General features: G+C 39.9%; 1 protein-coding gene across 3 annotated transcripts in view; it reads right to left on the bottom strand.

Annotated features, from left to right (window-relative positions):
- Nucleotides 1-18,474, bottom strand: part of LOC144034566 (LHFPL tetraspan subfamily member 4 protein-like) — a 44,424-nt gene extending 25,950 nt beyond the window's left edge. The window contains exons 1-3 of one of the 3 annotated variants that reach the window (XM_077543420.1): nt 18,268-18,474; nt 17,269-17,449; nt 14,441-14,868 (exon numbers count right to left, since the gene is read on the bottom strand). In XM_077543420.1, coding sequence (XP_077399546.1) covers nt 14,441-14,855 — 415 coding nt within the window. In that variant the 5' untranslated portion in view covers nt 14,856-14,868; nt 17,269-17,449; nt 18,268-18,474. Of the gene's footprint in view, nt 1-14,440; nt 14,869-15,043; nt 15,673-17,268; nt 17,463-18,267 lie in introns of those variants that run through there. The other 2 variants (XM_077543428.1, XM_077543411.1) reach the window with 2 other exon arrangements.
- Between the last annotated feature and the right edge of the window lie 471 nt (nt 18,475-18,945).

Genomic DNA, 18,945 nt, shown 5'->3' with positions numbered 1-18,945 from the left:
AATAGCACACCCTTTCATTTCAATTTGGATTTCTGTTACCATAACGTGTCACAGATGTTGCAGGAAATTGAAACACTGAAATCCCCAAATATAAATTAGAAAATAGGGATTTGCAAGAATTTCGTATTTCTGGCTTGGGATCAAAATGAGACACGGAACTGAATAACTGCCAGTGTTATATAAAAGTGTAACCATCTAAATGTAATGTATGTCATTGCATAATTCTTTTAATTTTGGTTACTTCTAATTAAAATGGCAACCATGTAAGTTTAATTCCATGGAAGGAAATTGAAGCAGAGCACAACTAATGTAGTCTTGGGCACAGAACTACTCCTGGGGATCGAGTGGCTGAGTGTGTTAGCTTATAATGGGACATATGGATATGAATATTAATGTAAACATGTCCTGAATTTAAAAAATGTTCCCCCCTCCCAGAAGTCTACCATTTCTGCTTGGGCTAAAGGTTAACGGCGTTCTTATTCTACACAAACAATTGGAGTCAATTTGTGTGTGCACGTACAGTATGTGATGAAAACATGAAATTCAAAGTGCAATCGCAGGACGTAACAAGTCTAAGTGTTGAAAAAGAAATACAATATATCGACACCTTAAAATAATCACCTACGTTTTTTTTTTTGATTTTTCAGGAAACACACAAAAAAATAACCATTTGCATCATGAGGGGATCATTAAGGCAAAACAAATGACTATGCAATTATTTTAGGAGGGTGACGATATGCTGTGTGAAGTGATTCAGAGAGCACGATAAATCATTACTAGGATATTTGACAGGTAATCCACAGGGGACATGCCACCACCAAGGTCAACTCAACATAAGAGATGGTACTGGTATCCATATAACCTAAAGTTATCCATCACAAATTTTAATTGTTTCATTCCTGAAGCATTCAAGTATTTAATTCATTCAAGGCAAACAGTCATATTTTTAAACAGCCTTCCATAAGCTTTAATTTCACTAAATTTTTTCATATATCCTAAATCAGCTATACTGAAACGTGTGCCGACCTAACCAACCATTAATTAATTAATTAGCATAAATTCATCCAAAACATTGCGCAATGTGGACATAGACAAATTATTGGCTTGATTTAAAACACACTTACGGGTAATATAAATGGAATATTCACGATCCCTAACCACAATTAAACTACAATGGATCTCAATTAAACTACAATGGATCTCAGTACACAGTCCGAACAATAATGCCAGGCAGGGGTGGATACCATCCTAGCGCAGCAGCTACAAAAGCTGCACTGAGGTAAAATATTTGTAAACATAAAAAAATACATCACGGTCATAAACTCAATCGGACCCAAACTGCTGTTGACTATATTCCATTCCAGACCTGCAAGGGGCATTGATATATTTTTACATACTGCTAGCCAACTGCCAAGTAAGTGAAAAGATATTATTATTATTTAACAAGGGTAATGCAGAAGAAAATCCTGGTTCCACATCAAAACTGGATGATGAGTTTGACAGAAATTGGGTCATAAGTTTTGTGATCTTTCGAACACATGAATAAGTGTAGTCACAGATTGCATTCTTGTCAATGATAACATTGACCAATTTAAATGTCACTCCTAGCCGCCATTTACAGTAGTAGCATTGGGCCAACATTTGGATATTGTTTTAACAACACTATAATCACCATGTACAGTATTGAATGCAACTCATTAACTTGCAGCCGCGGCAACAAAAGTGAAAAATGAAAATTGTGGAGTTTCTTATAGTTCTTTGTTTATCAGCAATCTTCTTCTGGGTTTATGGAAGATGACAACAAATCCGCATGCTTTTATCCAGATATTTTTGCACAACCCCTCAACAAAGTTTTATGGAGATTTGTTTTATCATTAGTATTATTTTTTAAACTGCATAATTCTACCAATTGTAACTCTTACGATTTGCTGTTATACTTTAGTGAAAAAGCTGTAAAAAAACAAAAACTGACAAACAAAAAAAAAACGTGTACAACACTGCAATGTTATAATCCGTAATCTGTTGAAATCTTAGCAATATAGATGTGATTGACTCAAGAATCAAGCAGCTATCTAAAAAAGATAATAATGTATTTACTTGTTGGTGATAGGAACAACATCATCCACTTTCCTACACATCTAACATCAATTACACACGTGCACGCACACACAAACACTTTGACCGAGCAGGAGCTGACAGTTCATTTCTACCAGGACAGCTCGTCCCCTGTGCCAAGGCCCATGTCCTGCTTAGTTCTGTTTAATATTGCAACAGACGAGGTCAGACGTAAAGAGGAGATGGATGTATGTGCTGATGGATGAGAGGAGGGGCCGCAATGACTGATGGGCTACAGGCATTCTGATAGGAACTAATTACTTCTGGAATACGATACGATACGATACGATATACTTTTATTTTCCCCGTGGGGAACTTTTTCCTGGACTCCGTCCAGCTGCAGTTTACAGTAAAGAGAAAACAACAGAATAGAAAGAGATAAAATTAAAATTAAATAAATAAGAAGTGCAGCAATAAGTAGAAGGAGTATACATGTGTAGAGAAGTACATTGCACACACCCATATACACACACACATATACACACTTCTCTCTATATATATATATATATATATATATATATATATATATATATATATATATATATATATATATATATATATACACACACACACATGAGTATGTACACAACATTGCACCATATATCTTATTGCACTGAGTTAATGTCGGTTGTTAAGCAGTTTGATGGATGTCGGCAGGAATGAGTTTTTGTAGCGGTTCAGCCTGGTTCTGGGGGCCCTGAATCTCCTGCCGGAAGGCAGTAGCTGGAACTCATGATGCAAAATGTGAGTCTGGCCAGTAACAATTTTCTGTGCCAGTCCGGTGACGGACCGCTCATAAAGCATCTGTAGGGAAGGATGATTCCTGACCCCCATGATCTTCATGGCAGTCCGCACCAGACCGGCAATCTGTGACCTTGACTGCACAGTCAGGTTGCCGTACCAGGCCGCAATGCCGTATCTGATGATACTTTCCAATGCAGCCCGGTAGAACAACAGCATGATCCTGTGCTCCACTCCATAGACCCTAAGTCTGCGTAAGAAATAGAGACGCTGATGGAGTTTGGAGCAGAGACTTCCAACATGTACCCTCCAGCTGAGTGTGTTGTCAATGTGGACCCCCAGATACCTGTATGAACCCACCTGGCTGATGTGATTGTTTTTAATGACGACTGGCCTGTGGTCACCAACAGTTTTTGGATCAAATATCACCTCCTCTGTCTTCCCCCACATTGAGCACAAGATGATTCTGGCCACACCACTGGACAAATTTCTCTATTTCTGAGAAATAGTCCAGTGGGCTACCGCCGGCCTGCAGCAAACTGACGATAGCTGTGTCATCAGAGAACTTAATGATGAAATTCTCTGGGTGTGATGTCACACAATCATTTGTGTACAACGTGAAGAGGACCGGGGAGCTGCCGCAGCCCTGTGGGGCGCCTGTGCTTATCAATCTCCTTCAGTTTACCCAAAAGCAGATGCGGCTGCATTGTGTTGAACGCTGAGCTAAAGTCAACGAACAACACACATGCATAAGCTTTAGGGCCGTCTAGATGTTTGCTGACCAGATGTGTGATGCTGTTGATAGCATCGTCAGTACCGCAACCCCGCTTGTAGGCAAACTGAAGGGAGTCTAAGTGTGCATCCACCTCCCCCCTGAGCCGAGTCACCATCAGCCTCTCGAAACACTTCATGACAATGGAAGTTAGAGCCACAGGCCTGAAGTCATTATTGACCACAGGACATTGTTTTTTAGGAACCGGGGTGATTACTGATTTTTCCAGAGACTGGGAATGGAGTGTGAGTCCACAGATCTCTGGAAGATGGGCTGCCATGCCGCTGTGAGCTCCTCTGCACAGGATTTTAGCAGAAGGGCAGATATCCCATCCGGTCCTGAGGCCTTTTTTGTGCAGACAGACCTAAAAGCAGATTGGACATCATGGGGATGAATCACCAGCCTTGAGTCCTGCTCTTTCACTGAAATGGACCTCAGGACCTCCCCACATTCAGAGGAGAAGTCCTAGGTTTCGAATCTTAAATAAAAGTCATTCAGCTCCCTTAAATGAGGAAAGGCAACAGGAGTTAGAGTGGAAAAGGGAATAGATGGGAATTGCCCAAGAAATTCCCCATATCAATCTCACAAATCAATCTCACAGATCTTGCTTGTCCCACCAAAGTGAATTTTAGTTCACCAAAAAAAGAAAAGCAACATGAACTCAAACTAACTTCACTAGAGAGAATTTAGCCTGAATGAATGAAAATTCATGTCAAGGCGCAAGCGGCAAAGATCCTCACAGACCTCAAGGTCTTTTGGGAAATCTTGCCCTGCACTTGTTCTTTTCGTTTGAGGAAGCATGCGGCTTAGTCTAGACTCTTAAATTTAACATGTCTCCATTATTCATGGTCTGTGAAAGTATGGCATAACTTAGGTAGCTACCAAACGGACTTTCTGATTCCTATTTAACCCAATCTGTACTCCATTGTATGTTTACTTCATTTAACTCTTTCACTGCCAGACGTTTTCAGAAACGGGTTGTCCCCAGTGCCAGCCGATTTAAGCATTTTGACTGATCTTTCAAGGTCCACAGAAAATGTTGTGTTTGGACTATGGAAAAACACATACTACCAAATGAAAGATTGGACTCTCATCTTTCATCAGAAAAAAAAGTTTGTTTCTACCTTATTCCGTTCTTCAGTAACCAACAATAGAAAATGGTTACTTTCACCGAAATTCTCTGTTTTGAAACAAAAAGCGGAGAAAACAAGCTTTTTGTGAAACGATGTTATTTCATGCACTTTAGTGAATTCTACACTTCTTTTTGTCCATGAATGTTGCCACAAACACCTAAATAGTGCTTTAATTCTGTAAAACGCTTTCACCAACAATGAAAAAGTGTTTTTTGATTGCAAAATACGTTTATTTCCATTCAACAGTGTAACAATTTGACAAAACAATTTCGCAAACTATTTACAAATGTGTGCAACTGTGGTACTACTTACAATTATGTGGATGTTTCAAATACAGTTTTTCTTTTTATAACGCTCCCCTGCGTGCAAGGAGACGCCGCTGGACTCGCACAACAGTTTACTTTCACTTTGTCCGTTTCGCGTGCAAACGTTACACGTTCTTGACTGCCTTTTTTTCCGGGGAATAAATAGCAAGTAGCAGACTGTACACACTCCTCCGATGAATATGCATTGGACTCGGGGCACTCTTCGTCGTCCGATCGAACGTCCGCCTGTGCGTGCTCGGTTGTGCTCCGCGTTACGACGCCGTCATAGCCGCCGCATCAGCGGTTCCAATTTCGCCGTCAAGCTCGGATTCACCTTCATCCTCATCGATGATGATAATCGTCGTCATCAATGTGCTCTTTTAGCGTTGGTCGATGCCTTTCGTCTTGTAAGTGTAGAGCTGCTTACAACCGCTCGCTGCTTGCAACCGCTCGCCTCCTCGGCTATCTAGCTCCGCCCGCCTAACGTATTCTACTGCCGCGTCAATGCTTTCCATCCACGGAGTCACCATCATCATCATATATATATGTATATATATTTTTGTCAATTTGCGTTTATCCATAGCACTATATTATCATGACAGCCTGGACTCGTACACCAAATCCACATTCACATTCATTTACCTTAACCACCGAATCCCGAATCTATTCGAAAGGGTTACTAATTGTACTTTTGCCGAAAAACACATCATAGTCCAATTTTTTTAAAAATCTATGTTGATGATGATGGTAAATCGAGTGCACTTATATAGCAGTTTTTTGGAAGCTTATCGGAGTGTACCAAGACTGCGCCTAATGTGCTAATGCAGCCACGTCAACCTACGCAAAGGTTTTCATTTTTAGTTTAAAATAACTTACTTTAGCCTCCAGGATCCCTCGATATAAACTGGACAACAGCACAAAGCCAGGGTGTTTTTTCACTTTGGAAAAGTTTCAAATGCATCTGTGTTGTGTCTGCCGTAGGAGCTAGCAAGTGCTAAGCTAACCTCTGTGAGGGTTTGTCTCTCCAGTCCAGCATCCAAATTTTCCTTTCCTTTCAGGTTAAGACATTGTTAAAGGCCAACAGTGAGGAAACGACGAGGGCATTGATACACTGCCTAGACAGGCTTTATAGGCTGATAGTGTAACAGTTTAATATAATGCTCAGTAGCCGGCTAAACATAGCCTGACACAATTAAACATTTCTGGGTGTCGGGTCCCCAACAGCGCATCTCACGGTGCTGTGCACTCCTCACATATGTACATTCGTCATTAACTTTGCCATTCAATCATTCCTGTTAGGCTACACAAGATAATAGGGTATGATTGATTGTCACTTGAATCTGAAAATTCTGATTCGGCTTTCGTTTTGTAATGCCCAATTCGCATCTCAATTTGAGTCCAAACCAATTTGTGCATAACCCCAATATATATGACATCATATCATACTGTTTATCATTACTTCATTCACTTACCCAGTAAAAACCGAGAAAGAATTGGATAGATAAATATAATTGATAATGGAAATGGAATAATTAAATTTTTATCAATTTCCATTCCTCATTTTGCCTATATAAAACTTTTGCATGTCTAGTTGATATCACGTGTGACCACTATCACTATGCAACAAAATCTCACAAAGCCAATAGAATTTGGTTCAGTTTTTCCAGGTTGTTCAGAGGTGAGCAGCACACTTTATCTCCGACTGCATTAACCTTGTTTGAATTTGGTCCGTTCAGTATAACAAGGAGCCACTGTTGGCCCACTTTCAGATTAGAGATGCCAAGACACAATGTCACTTTGCTCGGCCAAGAAGCCTGCGACCCAGTGATCTGGCATTGATTCTTTTTTTCATCATCATTTTTAGTTTAACCTTAACCAGAACTCCCCTAAGTTCTCTCCAGTAATTATTCAATTTCAAAGAATCGCACACCCACAAATTTGACATAAAAAAAGTGTGGGTGTTCAGAGCTTTACTGTCGTTTTAGCTGCCATAAAGCTAAGTTGATAATGGCATTTTCATTGGGTGAATGGTTCTCTTTCGCCCTCCGAAGTGGAATTGCATGCACAGCCATCCTGATCCGCACCCTAACTGCTCCGGAATCGACGTGTTTGGTCTATTTGGCCTAAATTGAGGCCACGGTCAGTTCAAATTGGCCATCAATGTATTCGCAGTGGCATAGCTGGTCAGTGGGCTGTGCCAGGGGACAAGCTGCTACCGCGAGCAGGCTGGAGTGGGGGATTAAATGCTCATTTTCAAGGTGGTGAACAGCATTAGGCAGTTCGCCAAGCATATTAGACAACTTACCTCTGCTACACATCATACACGTCCACTAGTAGGACAACAAACATGGACTGAATTGCAAATATGAAATGTATCATTCCATTAACCCTTTTGAATATGTAATGTTGCCTTAGATTGTGTGCGGAACATGGGAAGAAAACTGAACCGTCGTTGTTTTTAACTAATAATAATTTGGTAAAATATTTTAATATATTAAATGCATTGTTTAAGTTCCAATGCATACAGTTTTTGTTTTGTTTTTAACTTGTAGCTGTACGAATTAAAACAAAACAACAAGCGTGTTGCATATTCTAATGAAATGGGTCTTGACTGTCTTGCTGGTTTTCACATAAACGGCTGCCAGACTCGAGAGGTGGCGGCAGTGGCCGAACGCGGGGACACCAACATCTCAGTCTCATTACGCCATGACTTCTACGGTCAGTCAAAATGTGTCATTACGTGAAAGCAGTCTTAGCTGCAAAAAACGATTAGGGCCATAAAAATGGAAGCATTTTGCCATAATCTCACACCAACATGCTAACTCAATTGTGTTAAATGTATTTTTATGGACCACTAAAATTGCATTATTTTAATAAGCTGCTATCCTTGCCAGCAAGCTGAATTCTGGCAGTATTTGTTCACAAATACTACGAGAATCCATCTTGTACTTCTCTCGTTGATCCTTCCGCAATCAACCTTTTTTAGGTCGGCCCAATCAGGCGTTGTTTAGGGCGGGACATGCAGCATGTGAGAAAAAACAGAAAGCGCTGATGCTGGGGGAAACGAACAAACCTAACATAAGTCGGGTTTCCATCCAAATGTTAATTTTTTTTTTTGCAAATTTACTAAAAATTCGCAAAATGGACATGCGACTTGTGCCCGTTTCCTTCTGTTCTTCTTTTGCGAATAATGAGAGGGACTCTGTAGATGGCAGTATACACCATAGAGATGTGATCCACCATTAATTTAAAAGTAGACGAAGAACTAGTAAGTAAGCGACTGCACCGTGCAATGACATCGTATGAGTTTGCTTTTGTAATTGTTAATAAACCGTCGCATTTCTTTTCTGTTTTCCATCTAAAATTGCATTAATATTTGCTTCTTTAATTAATTCCAAAAAGATTTCTTTTTCGTCGTTCCACCAAATATACCTTACTATATCGCCCGCCATTGCTTTGTGACTACAAACGTAGATGTGACGTAATATCCAGTCAAAACGTGCAACGTATATCCAGTCTCGCCAGCGTTTATTTGCAAAACCTATTTGCATAGCCAAAATAAAAAACATTTTTGCGAATTTTGGGCCCTTTTTCGAATTTCTTGCATTTCCATTCAGTTTTATTTTCATATTTCACTCACTGTTTCCTTGTTGAATGTTGAACAGGAAGAGGCGCTTCGTGCAAAGATGTTCATGCTTTTTTTCCCCTAATACGAGACTGAAGACGACATTTTCATCAGTTGCCGTGATTGGTCTAAACAAATGCGCACAAGATGCCGAATCGTCCAATCAGCTTGAAGTATTACATACAGAATGTCCCGCCTTTTCCGAGAAAATCACTGTGGAGCAGGCCCAGATTGATTATGTGAAGAACTCCTTTGAGTGAATCACAATTATCAATCTAGCTATTGCCAGGTTAATAAGTTGCCTCTTTTGAGGAAAAAAAATAATTAATAAAAACTGGTGACAAAATATATTCAGTCACATCAAAATCTCCACATATTAATATTAAATCACTATCTACTCAACAATCACAATAAAAACATGCACAGTACATCTACATCATCCATATGAGGTGAGGCTGGTGTGGACAACATCATTAACATGCAACAACGGCACCGGGGCTTTTTAGGATGCGTCCTCTCTTCGCTTCTCTTCTCCCTCTACTCGGATGACTGGAACTCAACACACCCTTCTGTCAAAGTCGTAAAGTTTACCGATGACACCACGCTGCATATCGACAGGAAGTGGAGTAGCTGGTGGTCTGGTGCGGCCAACACAACTTGAAGCTAAACACACTCAAGACTGTAGCGATTATTGTGGGCCTCCGCCGCAGCTGCCCCTCATGTCCAACTGCCCTGTGTCAACCATCAAGACCTATGAGGAGATCTACATTAACTCCATCCTGAAAAAGGCTGCTGAGGAAGCAAGGCAGAGGAGCTGTTGAGACTCAGCAATCACTCAGTTGAATCAGTCCTGTGTTCCTCCATGACATTCTGGTTTGGTGTTTCCACAAAAAAAGGACACAAAAAGTCATCAGTTTCCCCCTACCCACTTTTGAAGACTTGAACCAAGACAAAAGCAGGCAAAAATCCTCTCTGACCCACTAACACCTGGGTCACTACCTCTTCCAGCTGCTCCCTCAGGTAGGCGCTATGTAACTATGCACATTAAAACCAGCAGACATTCCAATCACTTCTTCCCTCTTTCCATAAATTACCTAAACAATTGACTCAAAATTCCATAGTGGCACTTGTTTGCCTATTAAGCACATCCCTGTGCGACAGTATTACTGTATTGATTATTGTAGCTTTAGCACTCTACATATATTGACTACGCGCGGACCGTCAATCTGTCAAACAACAATGGCGGATAGCTGTGTCGTGGTCGTTTTGCTCAGCCTCTTTAGCTTGCTTATGCTTTTGCAGCAAAATATTTTGCTTCTTTATTCCCACGTTCAACAAGCGGTGTTGTACTTGAATCACCCGCCATTGTCACTTCTCCTGTGTTCGTTCGTCTTTTTCATGTTGTTTTGATACATGCAAAAAAAAGTGTCCGTCTTCATCGTTGATTCTTCTTCCACGCTTTCCGTTAACTCCCTGTGGCTGCGCTACAGCGCCACTCCAGACTTGGCATATACATTACAGCCGTTAAACGTCCTCAGCATCTTCTTGAAATGCTTCTGTGTGAACGAGATTTGTTTGAGGAACGAAGCCGGCTTTGATTGCGTCTGAATGGGGCCTTAATCTGGTCCAATAATTGAAGGCCACGTAAGAGAAAAATGCCAACAATGTTTGATTCTTGCCTGCCTGAGAGCAACACACATTTCATGAAGCGATCAGGGGACATGAGTGTGAGATCAAACAGGACAAAACGACAGTACAAGAGGAAAAAAAAAGTGCTGATCTTCTCTTACTCGCCCCGTTTTCCAGCAAACAAACAAATTCTCTGTGGACTAGGCCTTGAAATATGAAATTACGCTGCAAAAATGTCAGGAAAATTCTGCACAAATACCAGGGCCTGGTTGTTCAATTCTTAACCCACCGTTAACTAACGAACCGTTAAATATGCGTTGTTCAAAACCTGGTTAGTCATGCTGTTAGTTAACAGCACTGATAAAGTTAACCGTGACGTTTACGGCACTGGTTAGCGCAGATATTTCGCACAATTCCTCTTTTTGTTTTCGTCCGAGTCGGTGAAAGGAATGGATACTACCCAAATGACCAACCAAACAAACATTATTCAATCAATGATTGAAGCAAGTTTTTGTAAAATAATTCATTTATTTTTATTCATTATAATTTATTTTTTTCTACTGTGTGTATTTTCAGTGAATATTGTGTGTAATATTTTTGTTTTGTTTTTTCAATATTTTTGTAGCATAGAATATTGAATGTTTTTGTTTGTCATATTTTTGTCCATTTTTTGTCTACCGTAATTGTATTTTTGACTGATTTGTATTTTTGATAGAATTGCTTTTATTTGTCTTGCTGTATTTACATACTTCTAATATGTGTGTAATTTTTATCTAATACTACCAGTGATTACTAATATTTGTTTTTACGGTTTTAAATTAAAATTAATTAAATAATATTAAATTTAAATTAATTTAACAAAAATAATTAGCCGCTATTCACAGTGTTGTTGTATGTTTGATTATTGACGTGAAAGCAAACAAGAAACATTACAGGTAACCTCTCTTTGGAATGACCTCCCACTAAATGTTGGGCAAGCCCCCTCTTTGTCCATTTTTAGAACTCATTTTAAAAAACACATTTTTATTCTTTCTCTTTTAACTCGGCATGAGACTTGGCATTGTATTACTGCTAAGCGGTAGTGTGCGTGTAACTCTTCATCAGAATAATCACCAATGTCAAAGTCAAGCCCTCAATAGACTCTTTTTCTTGCGCTTAAGAAGGCAGCATTAGCAACGAACACAGAGTTAACCAAACTGTTAAAAAGTTAGCGACGGTCCCTATGTGTGTTAACTTTATACAGCAAGTTAACAGCCGGTTAAAGTTAACAGATTTTTGAACAATAAGATAAAAGTGCCGTTAACAGTCGCTTAAATCTACTTAACCAGTGGTTAAAGACATAACCGAGTTTTGAACAACTGGGCCCAGAACTTTATAGGGGGTTAATCTGAGGTACCTTAAATATTGTTGTATGCTGACTCCCAATTAACATGACTGTAAACATTTGATATATTAAAATGTGATTTTTTTTCCCCCTGAGCACAACCACAACCACAACCCCATCTGTAAAGAGGGTGCATGCGTATCAGCACTATTAGATGTTTATTTTTCATTCCCCTCTCAAAAATCATAATTCTTTGTATCAATTGAGTTTTACATGTCATAAGTCACATAAATGTGACCGTGCTGGAACAATAATGCTTTAAGTCCTATTTTCAAAAAATTATTGATGATTTAAAACAGATCATAATAGTAAAAACAACCAATCTTAACAATTTCCTATAGCCACCTTCATAAATCTAAACAGCATCTCACATTATGATAATAGATTTGCCCTACAGCCATTTGTAAATGTCATACATTGTCTTCCCTCCTGGTTCACAGATACTCTTGTGTCCATGGATTGCATTAACACTTTATGCTCACTCAGCTCTGCAAACTGTAATCCGAACACGCCAACAAGGAGAGAAAGCATAACCTGCCCTGAGAACCGTAATCCTATCGACCTGGAATCATCTCTCAAAATAGCAGTACAGATCATAAAAAAATAAAACCCATGAATCCAAAACTCTGTTTTATGTCACACCACATCATGAACACGCTGAGATGGATGGATGGATGGATGGATGTTGGCAGGAATTTCTTCTTTTATTCTTTACAGTTTACACACTGCAATATCAATGGCTATAGGGGAGCTCGTATTCCCAGTGTCTCAATTCTCTTGAATCAGAGATTAGAAATTCGAACAACGGCGTCCAGAAGCCTTGGATTACATACTTTACACAGTAATTTATTTCTATACTAGAACTTGAACCACGACAAGCCTGTAGTGGAATGGATTGATTAAAAAAAAATACCAATCTAGTAGGTTAAACTCATATTGGCTTGATTAACCAATAGATTGGTCAAACATTGACCATTCTGGGTAGTTCCGGGCATACCATTTTATTGGTTAGCTAAACAACCAATGACATTGGTTACGTTAGAACGTAAATCGAGATTGATACAATATATATATTTCCAAGTGATCTATCTATTGTATTCCAAATGTATTTATTATTTTTTATAAGTGATTACTATATATATAGATAGATAAATAGATAGATAGATAGATAGTGTTTAGAAATGGAAATGTGTATCTTGATAGATCCCTAAGTGAGACCAGCTCAGTGGGCTAGTGGTAGAGTGTCTACTCTAAGACTCGGAGGTTGTGGGTTCAATCCCTGACCGGGTCAGAACAAAGCCTATAAGAATGGGTCCCACTTGCCTCCCTGCTTGAGACTCGGCATTATGGGTTAGAATTGGGAGGTTAGATCACCAAATGATTCCTGAGCGCAACCCCCGCTCACCGCTTCCTTTTTATATGTGTCAAATGGAGAACGAATTTAGCCCCACTTAGGTGGGTGTGACAATCAGTGGTGCTTTTTTTTTCCCGTGAATCCCGTGACTTGCGGGATTCCCGAAGAAATGTCAGCCTTTAAAAACAGATTAGCCAATCTCTTGGTCAGAATGACCAATTTGTATCGGTTGGAAACACCTACCATTCTAGACGGGTTGTTTTAACCAAATAATCTGTCAGACACATAACTACCAGCTAGATTGGTCAAATGTAACCTATTTTTGGTCAATTTGACCAATACGTTTCTAGGATGTAAACCACACGCCAGAAAAAATAAAAAGTTTGATGCCTTTACATTCAAGGCACAGTTTTTTTTCCTAAGTAATTGTAAAGAAAATGTGCCCCAACCCTAAAGCTAACCCCTTAACGCCTTAAGTCTTATTATACACAATAATAGCCTTAGTTCTCCTAAACACATTTATGCTTAGCAGTCATTTGTAGTAAAACTTTGTAAATGATTATATGCACAGTACTTGCTCAAAACTGAAATATTTTGGCTTTTTATGACAAATATTTTGATTAATGAATCCAATGTACTTTATGTACCTTTTTTGAAAATATGTCATGATGTGTGCCTATGGCCACGCAGTTAACACAAACAAGTGGGCCTACATACGGTAATTAATGTTATCTTAATGCCCTTTGGAACACAAACTTTACAGACTCAACACTAAACCTTGTTTCCACTTTCAGGATCTATTAATACCCAAAAGGAAAGCTTATGAAAATCTTTGCTTACAGTAGCCTAAGCGTTTGTTCAATAAGACAGTTGAAATATTTCAAATGAATACGCCAACAACTGTAAAACCCCTACTCGTTTTAAGATTATAGTCAAGTAATTTTAATGTCTGTCATAAGGTTTCTAGAGTGTCTTTTGATGCATGATGCCAAATTGCCTCCAGGATTTAGGATGTAAGATGTTATACAAAAAGATAAACAGGCAGCTGAACTGCGATTATAAATGGTAGGCCTATGTTCTTTTTTTAAATAAATAAATAAATAAATAAAACTCATTTAACTATGCTATCTTTGAAAAAAATTACTGATTATAATGTGAATGGGAGGGGAGGGGAGTAAAGGAATCCCTAAACCCCGCACTCCCTTTTTTGAGCGGGGATTCCGCAACAGAATACACTTTGCACTGTAGAGATAATAATGAAGACCCCCCCCCCCTTCCAAACACACACACACACAAAACGACTGGATCGTGCAACAAAGAAAAGATGGTCTTCCCCGTGCGTATATGTGCATGTGCGTGGGTGCGTGCGTTCGTGCGCTTACCGCACAGCAGCTGCATCCAGGCGCAGGTCTTGTACACTGTGGAGGTGTTGCAGAAGAAGAACAGTGCCATGCAGGCGATGCAGCCGATGATGAGCACCATTGCGAGCAGCACGAAGACCGAGGCCGCTTTGAAGGCTCCTGATGGGATGGAGCTGAAGTCGGAGAAGCTGCCCACGCAGGTGAGCTCCCGGCTGGGCGACGGCCCGGTGCCCACGCAGTAGTGGAAGAGGCCGAAGTAGCCGGCCTGCTGCGTGTTGACGCTGTCGCCGATCCAGTAGGGCTGGATGAAGACCACCACGTTGACGATGGCAAAGCAGATGGTGAAGATGGCCCACAGCACCCCGACGGCCCGCGGGTTGTAGTTGTAGTTGTAATTGCCGTGATAGATCTTGGAGGCTTCTTGGGAAGGCAACATGTTTGTTCCTCTTCTTAAATTAAAAAAAAAGAGAGAGAGAGAGAGAAAACAAGAAATAAAGAAAGACAAATCTCCCTGCACGCCCCCGTCCTCTGCCCCTGTACACCTTCCAAAAATGTAAATAAAATGCACACAAAAAGACACTGTTCACCATCCACTTAATGGCAAAGCTGGATGTGGCTATTTACCTATATAGGCCTTGCATGAAGGGAAAAATGCTACGTGGAGAAAATACAAAAATCATAGCCTATACTACAAATGAATAATTCACCACGACAAGTGATTCAACATTGCTCGTTTTCCTTGGGGCTACACCATGAATGATTTAAAAAATCCATCAAGAAGGGGATTTTCTTTATTTCACAGTATTCGGCTCGATGTTTTCATTTAAAGCTGCCCTCCGTGCCCAATAGATGTTTTCATGGTGTACATTACGATCATCCAAGTGGAGTGGATGTATGGATTGATAGGCTGTGTTGTTTCGTCCCTTCCCATGCATCCGTGGGGTAGCCTTCTCCCCCTCTGTGTCTCGCCTAGATGGCCACGCAGGATTTGCAAATGAAGTCGAAGAAGAGGAAATTAAAAAAAGAGGAGGATGAAGGAGACCGAGAAGAGGCGTAATCTTGAAAAAGCCTCCTCTGTCAAATGTGAGCAGTCCTCTCTTGTAAATCCACAATTCTCCACCGCCTCGGCTCCATCATCATCATGTTCCTCGTCGGACAGCCTTTATCCACAACGTCTAGCCCCGCTCTCTTTTCTCTCCGTAGCCTATTTCTCTCTCGCTCTCTCTCCTACGTCCTCCTCCTCCTCGCGCTCCTCTGCGCGCACCCCGGGAAGACGCTGATGTTTATACTGACGACAGCGAGGGGGCGCGTTCACGTGCGCGGCCACAGAGGGTGGGGGGGGGGCTAGAGGGGCGGGGGGCGTTCGCGTCAAAGCGCGCCACTACTGGTTTCATTTTGAATTAAGATTGGAGGTTGTCAGTTGTCACCACCGTCAAACCCGCCTGATTTACCAAAAGGGGTGGGGGTGGGGCTAGGGTACTACTAGGGAGGTTAAATATCAAGGAAGTGAGAGCATATAAAGGTTCACCAGTTCTAGTCCTCGAGGTCCAGGGTCCTGAAGGTTTTAGATGTTTCCAGACCTGATTCATATACAGTAATCAGCTCATCAGGATGCCTGATAACGAACCGATCTTTAGTATCAGGAGTGTTAGTAGGCGTAAACCTCTCAAACCTGCAGGACCTCGGACCTCGAAGACCGGAATTGGTGAACCAAGGCATATAGGCTCCCACGCACGTTTGCTCCTTTTGGGCTCCTTATAATGTTTGTAAATCGGATATATGAAGACAATGGTGCATTTACCCAGTGAAATAGTGTGATTAAGGACTGTGATATTAGCCTAATCGCTGGATTCAATATACAAGGAATCAAAGACTTAATTTTTCTTTGTACACAAAAGATTATTGTATCATACGGTCTTTCATTTTGAACTGAAAATCTATTTAAAACAATTAATATTTGTTTTGTTTTATTAATCCCAAACTGCTTATTTTTATTATGTTACATTCAGACTGATCCGAAATGATCGCGATGCTACGCTAGTCTCGCGCGTGTTTGTTCGCTAGATTCTCAAATGGGTTTTGTTTCGCTCCGCGCCGCAATGAAGGAAATGGAGGGATTTCTACGGTAGCGTATTGCATTCACTTGGAAAAAAAAAAAGTCCTGTTTTTCTGACTAATTTTTGGGGGGAGCTTTATTTTTTTGAGTGTTTTTTTTTCTGTTTTATTGAATATTTGTTTCCCTGTTTAAAAAAAAAAAAAAATTGTTTAAAAAAAAAAAACTCTGTTTTTCTGAATTATTTTTTTCAGTTTTTCTGAATATTTTTTTAAAGGGCTTTTCCCTCAGAGATTAGAGAACAAACCACTACAGTATACACATTCATGCCTTTATTGAGAGCCAGTAAGTAAACATGACCATCTGCATATGGTGGTATGCGGGAAAGTGTCCTCTTCCACTATTAGCGAGTCTGCAACAAGTCACTTGGAGTTCAGAGGTTTAAAAAAATAAAATACAAATATTTTTTTTTCAGTTTTTTTGAATATTTTTTTCTCTGTTTTTCTGGATAATCCACCCCCCCCCCCCCTGTTTTTCTGAGTATTTTTTTCAGCCGTTTTTTTGGGAATATTTTTATGACAGAAAATAAATATTCAGTAAAACAGAAAATAAAAAAAGTACTCAAAAAAAACAAAGTTCTCCCAAAAAAATAGTCAGAAAAACAGGAGTTGTTTTTGTGGGTTTTTCAAGTGAATGCAATACGCTTCTGTAGAGTTCTGCTTCGGTAGGTGTAGCTAACTTTATTGTAGCATTGCTAGCTTGCTTCACACTTTGACAATTAAACAAAAAAACTCACCAGGCAAGCCAACATTCATGCTTCTTCCTCCAAGCAATCTCCTTTTAGGCCCGGTCGTGGTACACGTAGCTCGCCGTGTTGTACAGCTCCGAGTGTCTGCAAACCGCGACGATCAAGCTATCCTCCATTGCTATGCTACACGTTCTGTAACCGCTCCCTCAATGCTGAATGTGGGAGAAACCTGTATACAACAACAGAAAAACTGTCTTGATGAGCCAAAAGTACTGCCCAGCGTGGATATTGATCTTGTCAATTATTATACATATATAAGTCTGTACACAATAGTCAATGCGGTAGTAGTCACCTGAAGTAAGTTTTAGAATTTTACTGCGGTGCAATTGAGCTTCATGTTTCAAGAGTATCTGATAGGGTAAAATAGTAACTTGGTTTCAAAGACTGCATGTCGTTGGCATTTTTTAATCAGATTAATCACATCTTAAAATTTTGATTAATTACGATTAATGGCTTAATTAAAAGCTTTTTTTTTTTTTAATCAACATTTTTTGCCCACCAAATTTAAAGAGCACCTGTTATGTGTTCTTTTTTTTCTTCTTTTTTTTTACATTTAATGTCATGAGGACGTCTTAAGAAAAATTATCCACTGCACACCTCATCCTCTTTTTCTAAACAGTTAATTATTTGCATAATTAAAAATGGGGAAAAAATGACCCCAATAGTTTGACAAAAACAAATGTTCTGAATGTCATATGCAAACATTTATTAAATGCTTTACTTTAATGCATGTTGTTATGTTTATTGCTCAAACTGTCAGGTGTGGGGTATGATTGGGGACCCAAATGCAGGGAAGCAAGGCGAGGAGGCAGAGGTGAAGAAAAAAAAAAGGAGTTTAATTGAACAAAACAAAAGCAAACTCCAATAGGCAAGAGATGAAAGACGTGGGGGGGACAACAAGGATAAAAACCGGCAGCATGACGTGGGAAAACAACTATGGTTCGACGCAGACAAAAAACTAAATACACACACACTAACAAGACGCACCTGGGCAGGACACAAGTGGCAGAGGGTGCTGATTGGTTGACACATGAGGAAGGACAGGCAAACAGGTTGACAAGACAATGCTTGACGAGACTAGGGAAGCACACAAGAGCTGTGTCCGAATGTCCACCCTTATCCCCTAACTCCTCATTCACTACAGCATCGCACCATACAGTGGCCTAAATATATAGTGCCCTCATTGTGTTTGGCAATTCGGACAGGCAGCTCACTACTTTCTCCTGGTCGCATATCACGTGACCACCGTGACTGTTACGACGCACCGGCGCATAAATAGCCGACTATTTATTGTGAATTAAAATGTTTTAAAACTGTACTTTATTTCCTTTGTTGTACATATTTTCAACTAAAATAACGTAATTATTTCCGTAGTATGTATTAATGCATCGCTTTGATTCTCGCACTTTTCATACTCGCAATGCATTGTGGCCTATATCAACCCGGTTGAATTAATACAATGAGTATTTTGACAATGTTGGCAGTAATTTGGCAAAATAATTTCCTGAGTCAAGAAACAAACATGGAATAGATAAGCACATCAAAAATAATTCATCCTCTATGTTGCTAAATGCTGTTAATGATACAGAAGTATTAAATGCTATTAAAAAATAAAAAGTCCACTGACTGCTTCAATATTGATATCACATTAGTAAAAAAGTATTA

The sequence above is a fragment of the Vanacampus margaritifer genome, chromosome 1 (genome assembly GCF_051991255.1).
Source record: "Vanacampus margaritifer isolate UIUO_Vmar chromosome 1, RoL_Vmar_1.0, whole genome shotgun sequence".
Taxonomy (NCBI): Eukaryota; Metazoa; Chordata; class Actinopteri; order Syngnathiformes; family Syngnathidae; genus Vanacampus; species Vanacampus margaritifer.
Note: the sequence above shows the minus strand (reverse complement) of the source record. Positions and strands in the feature narration are given on the sequence as shown.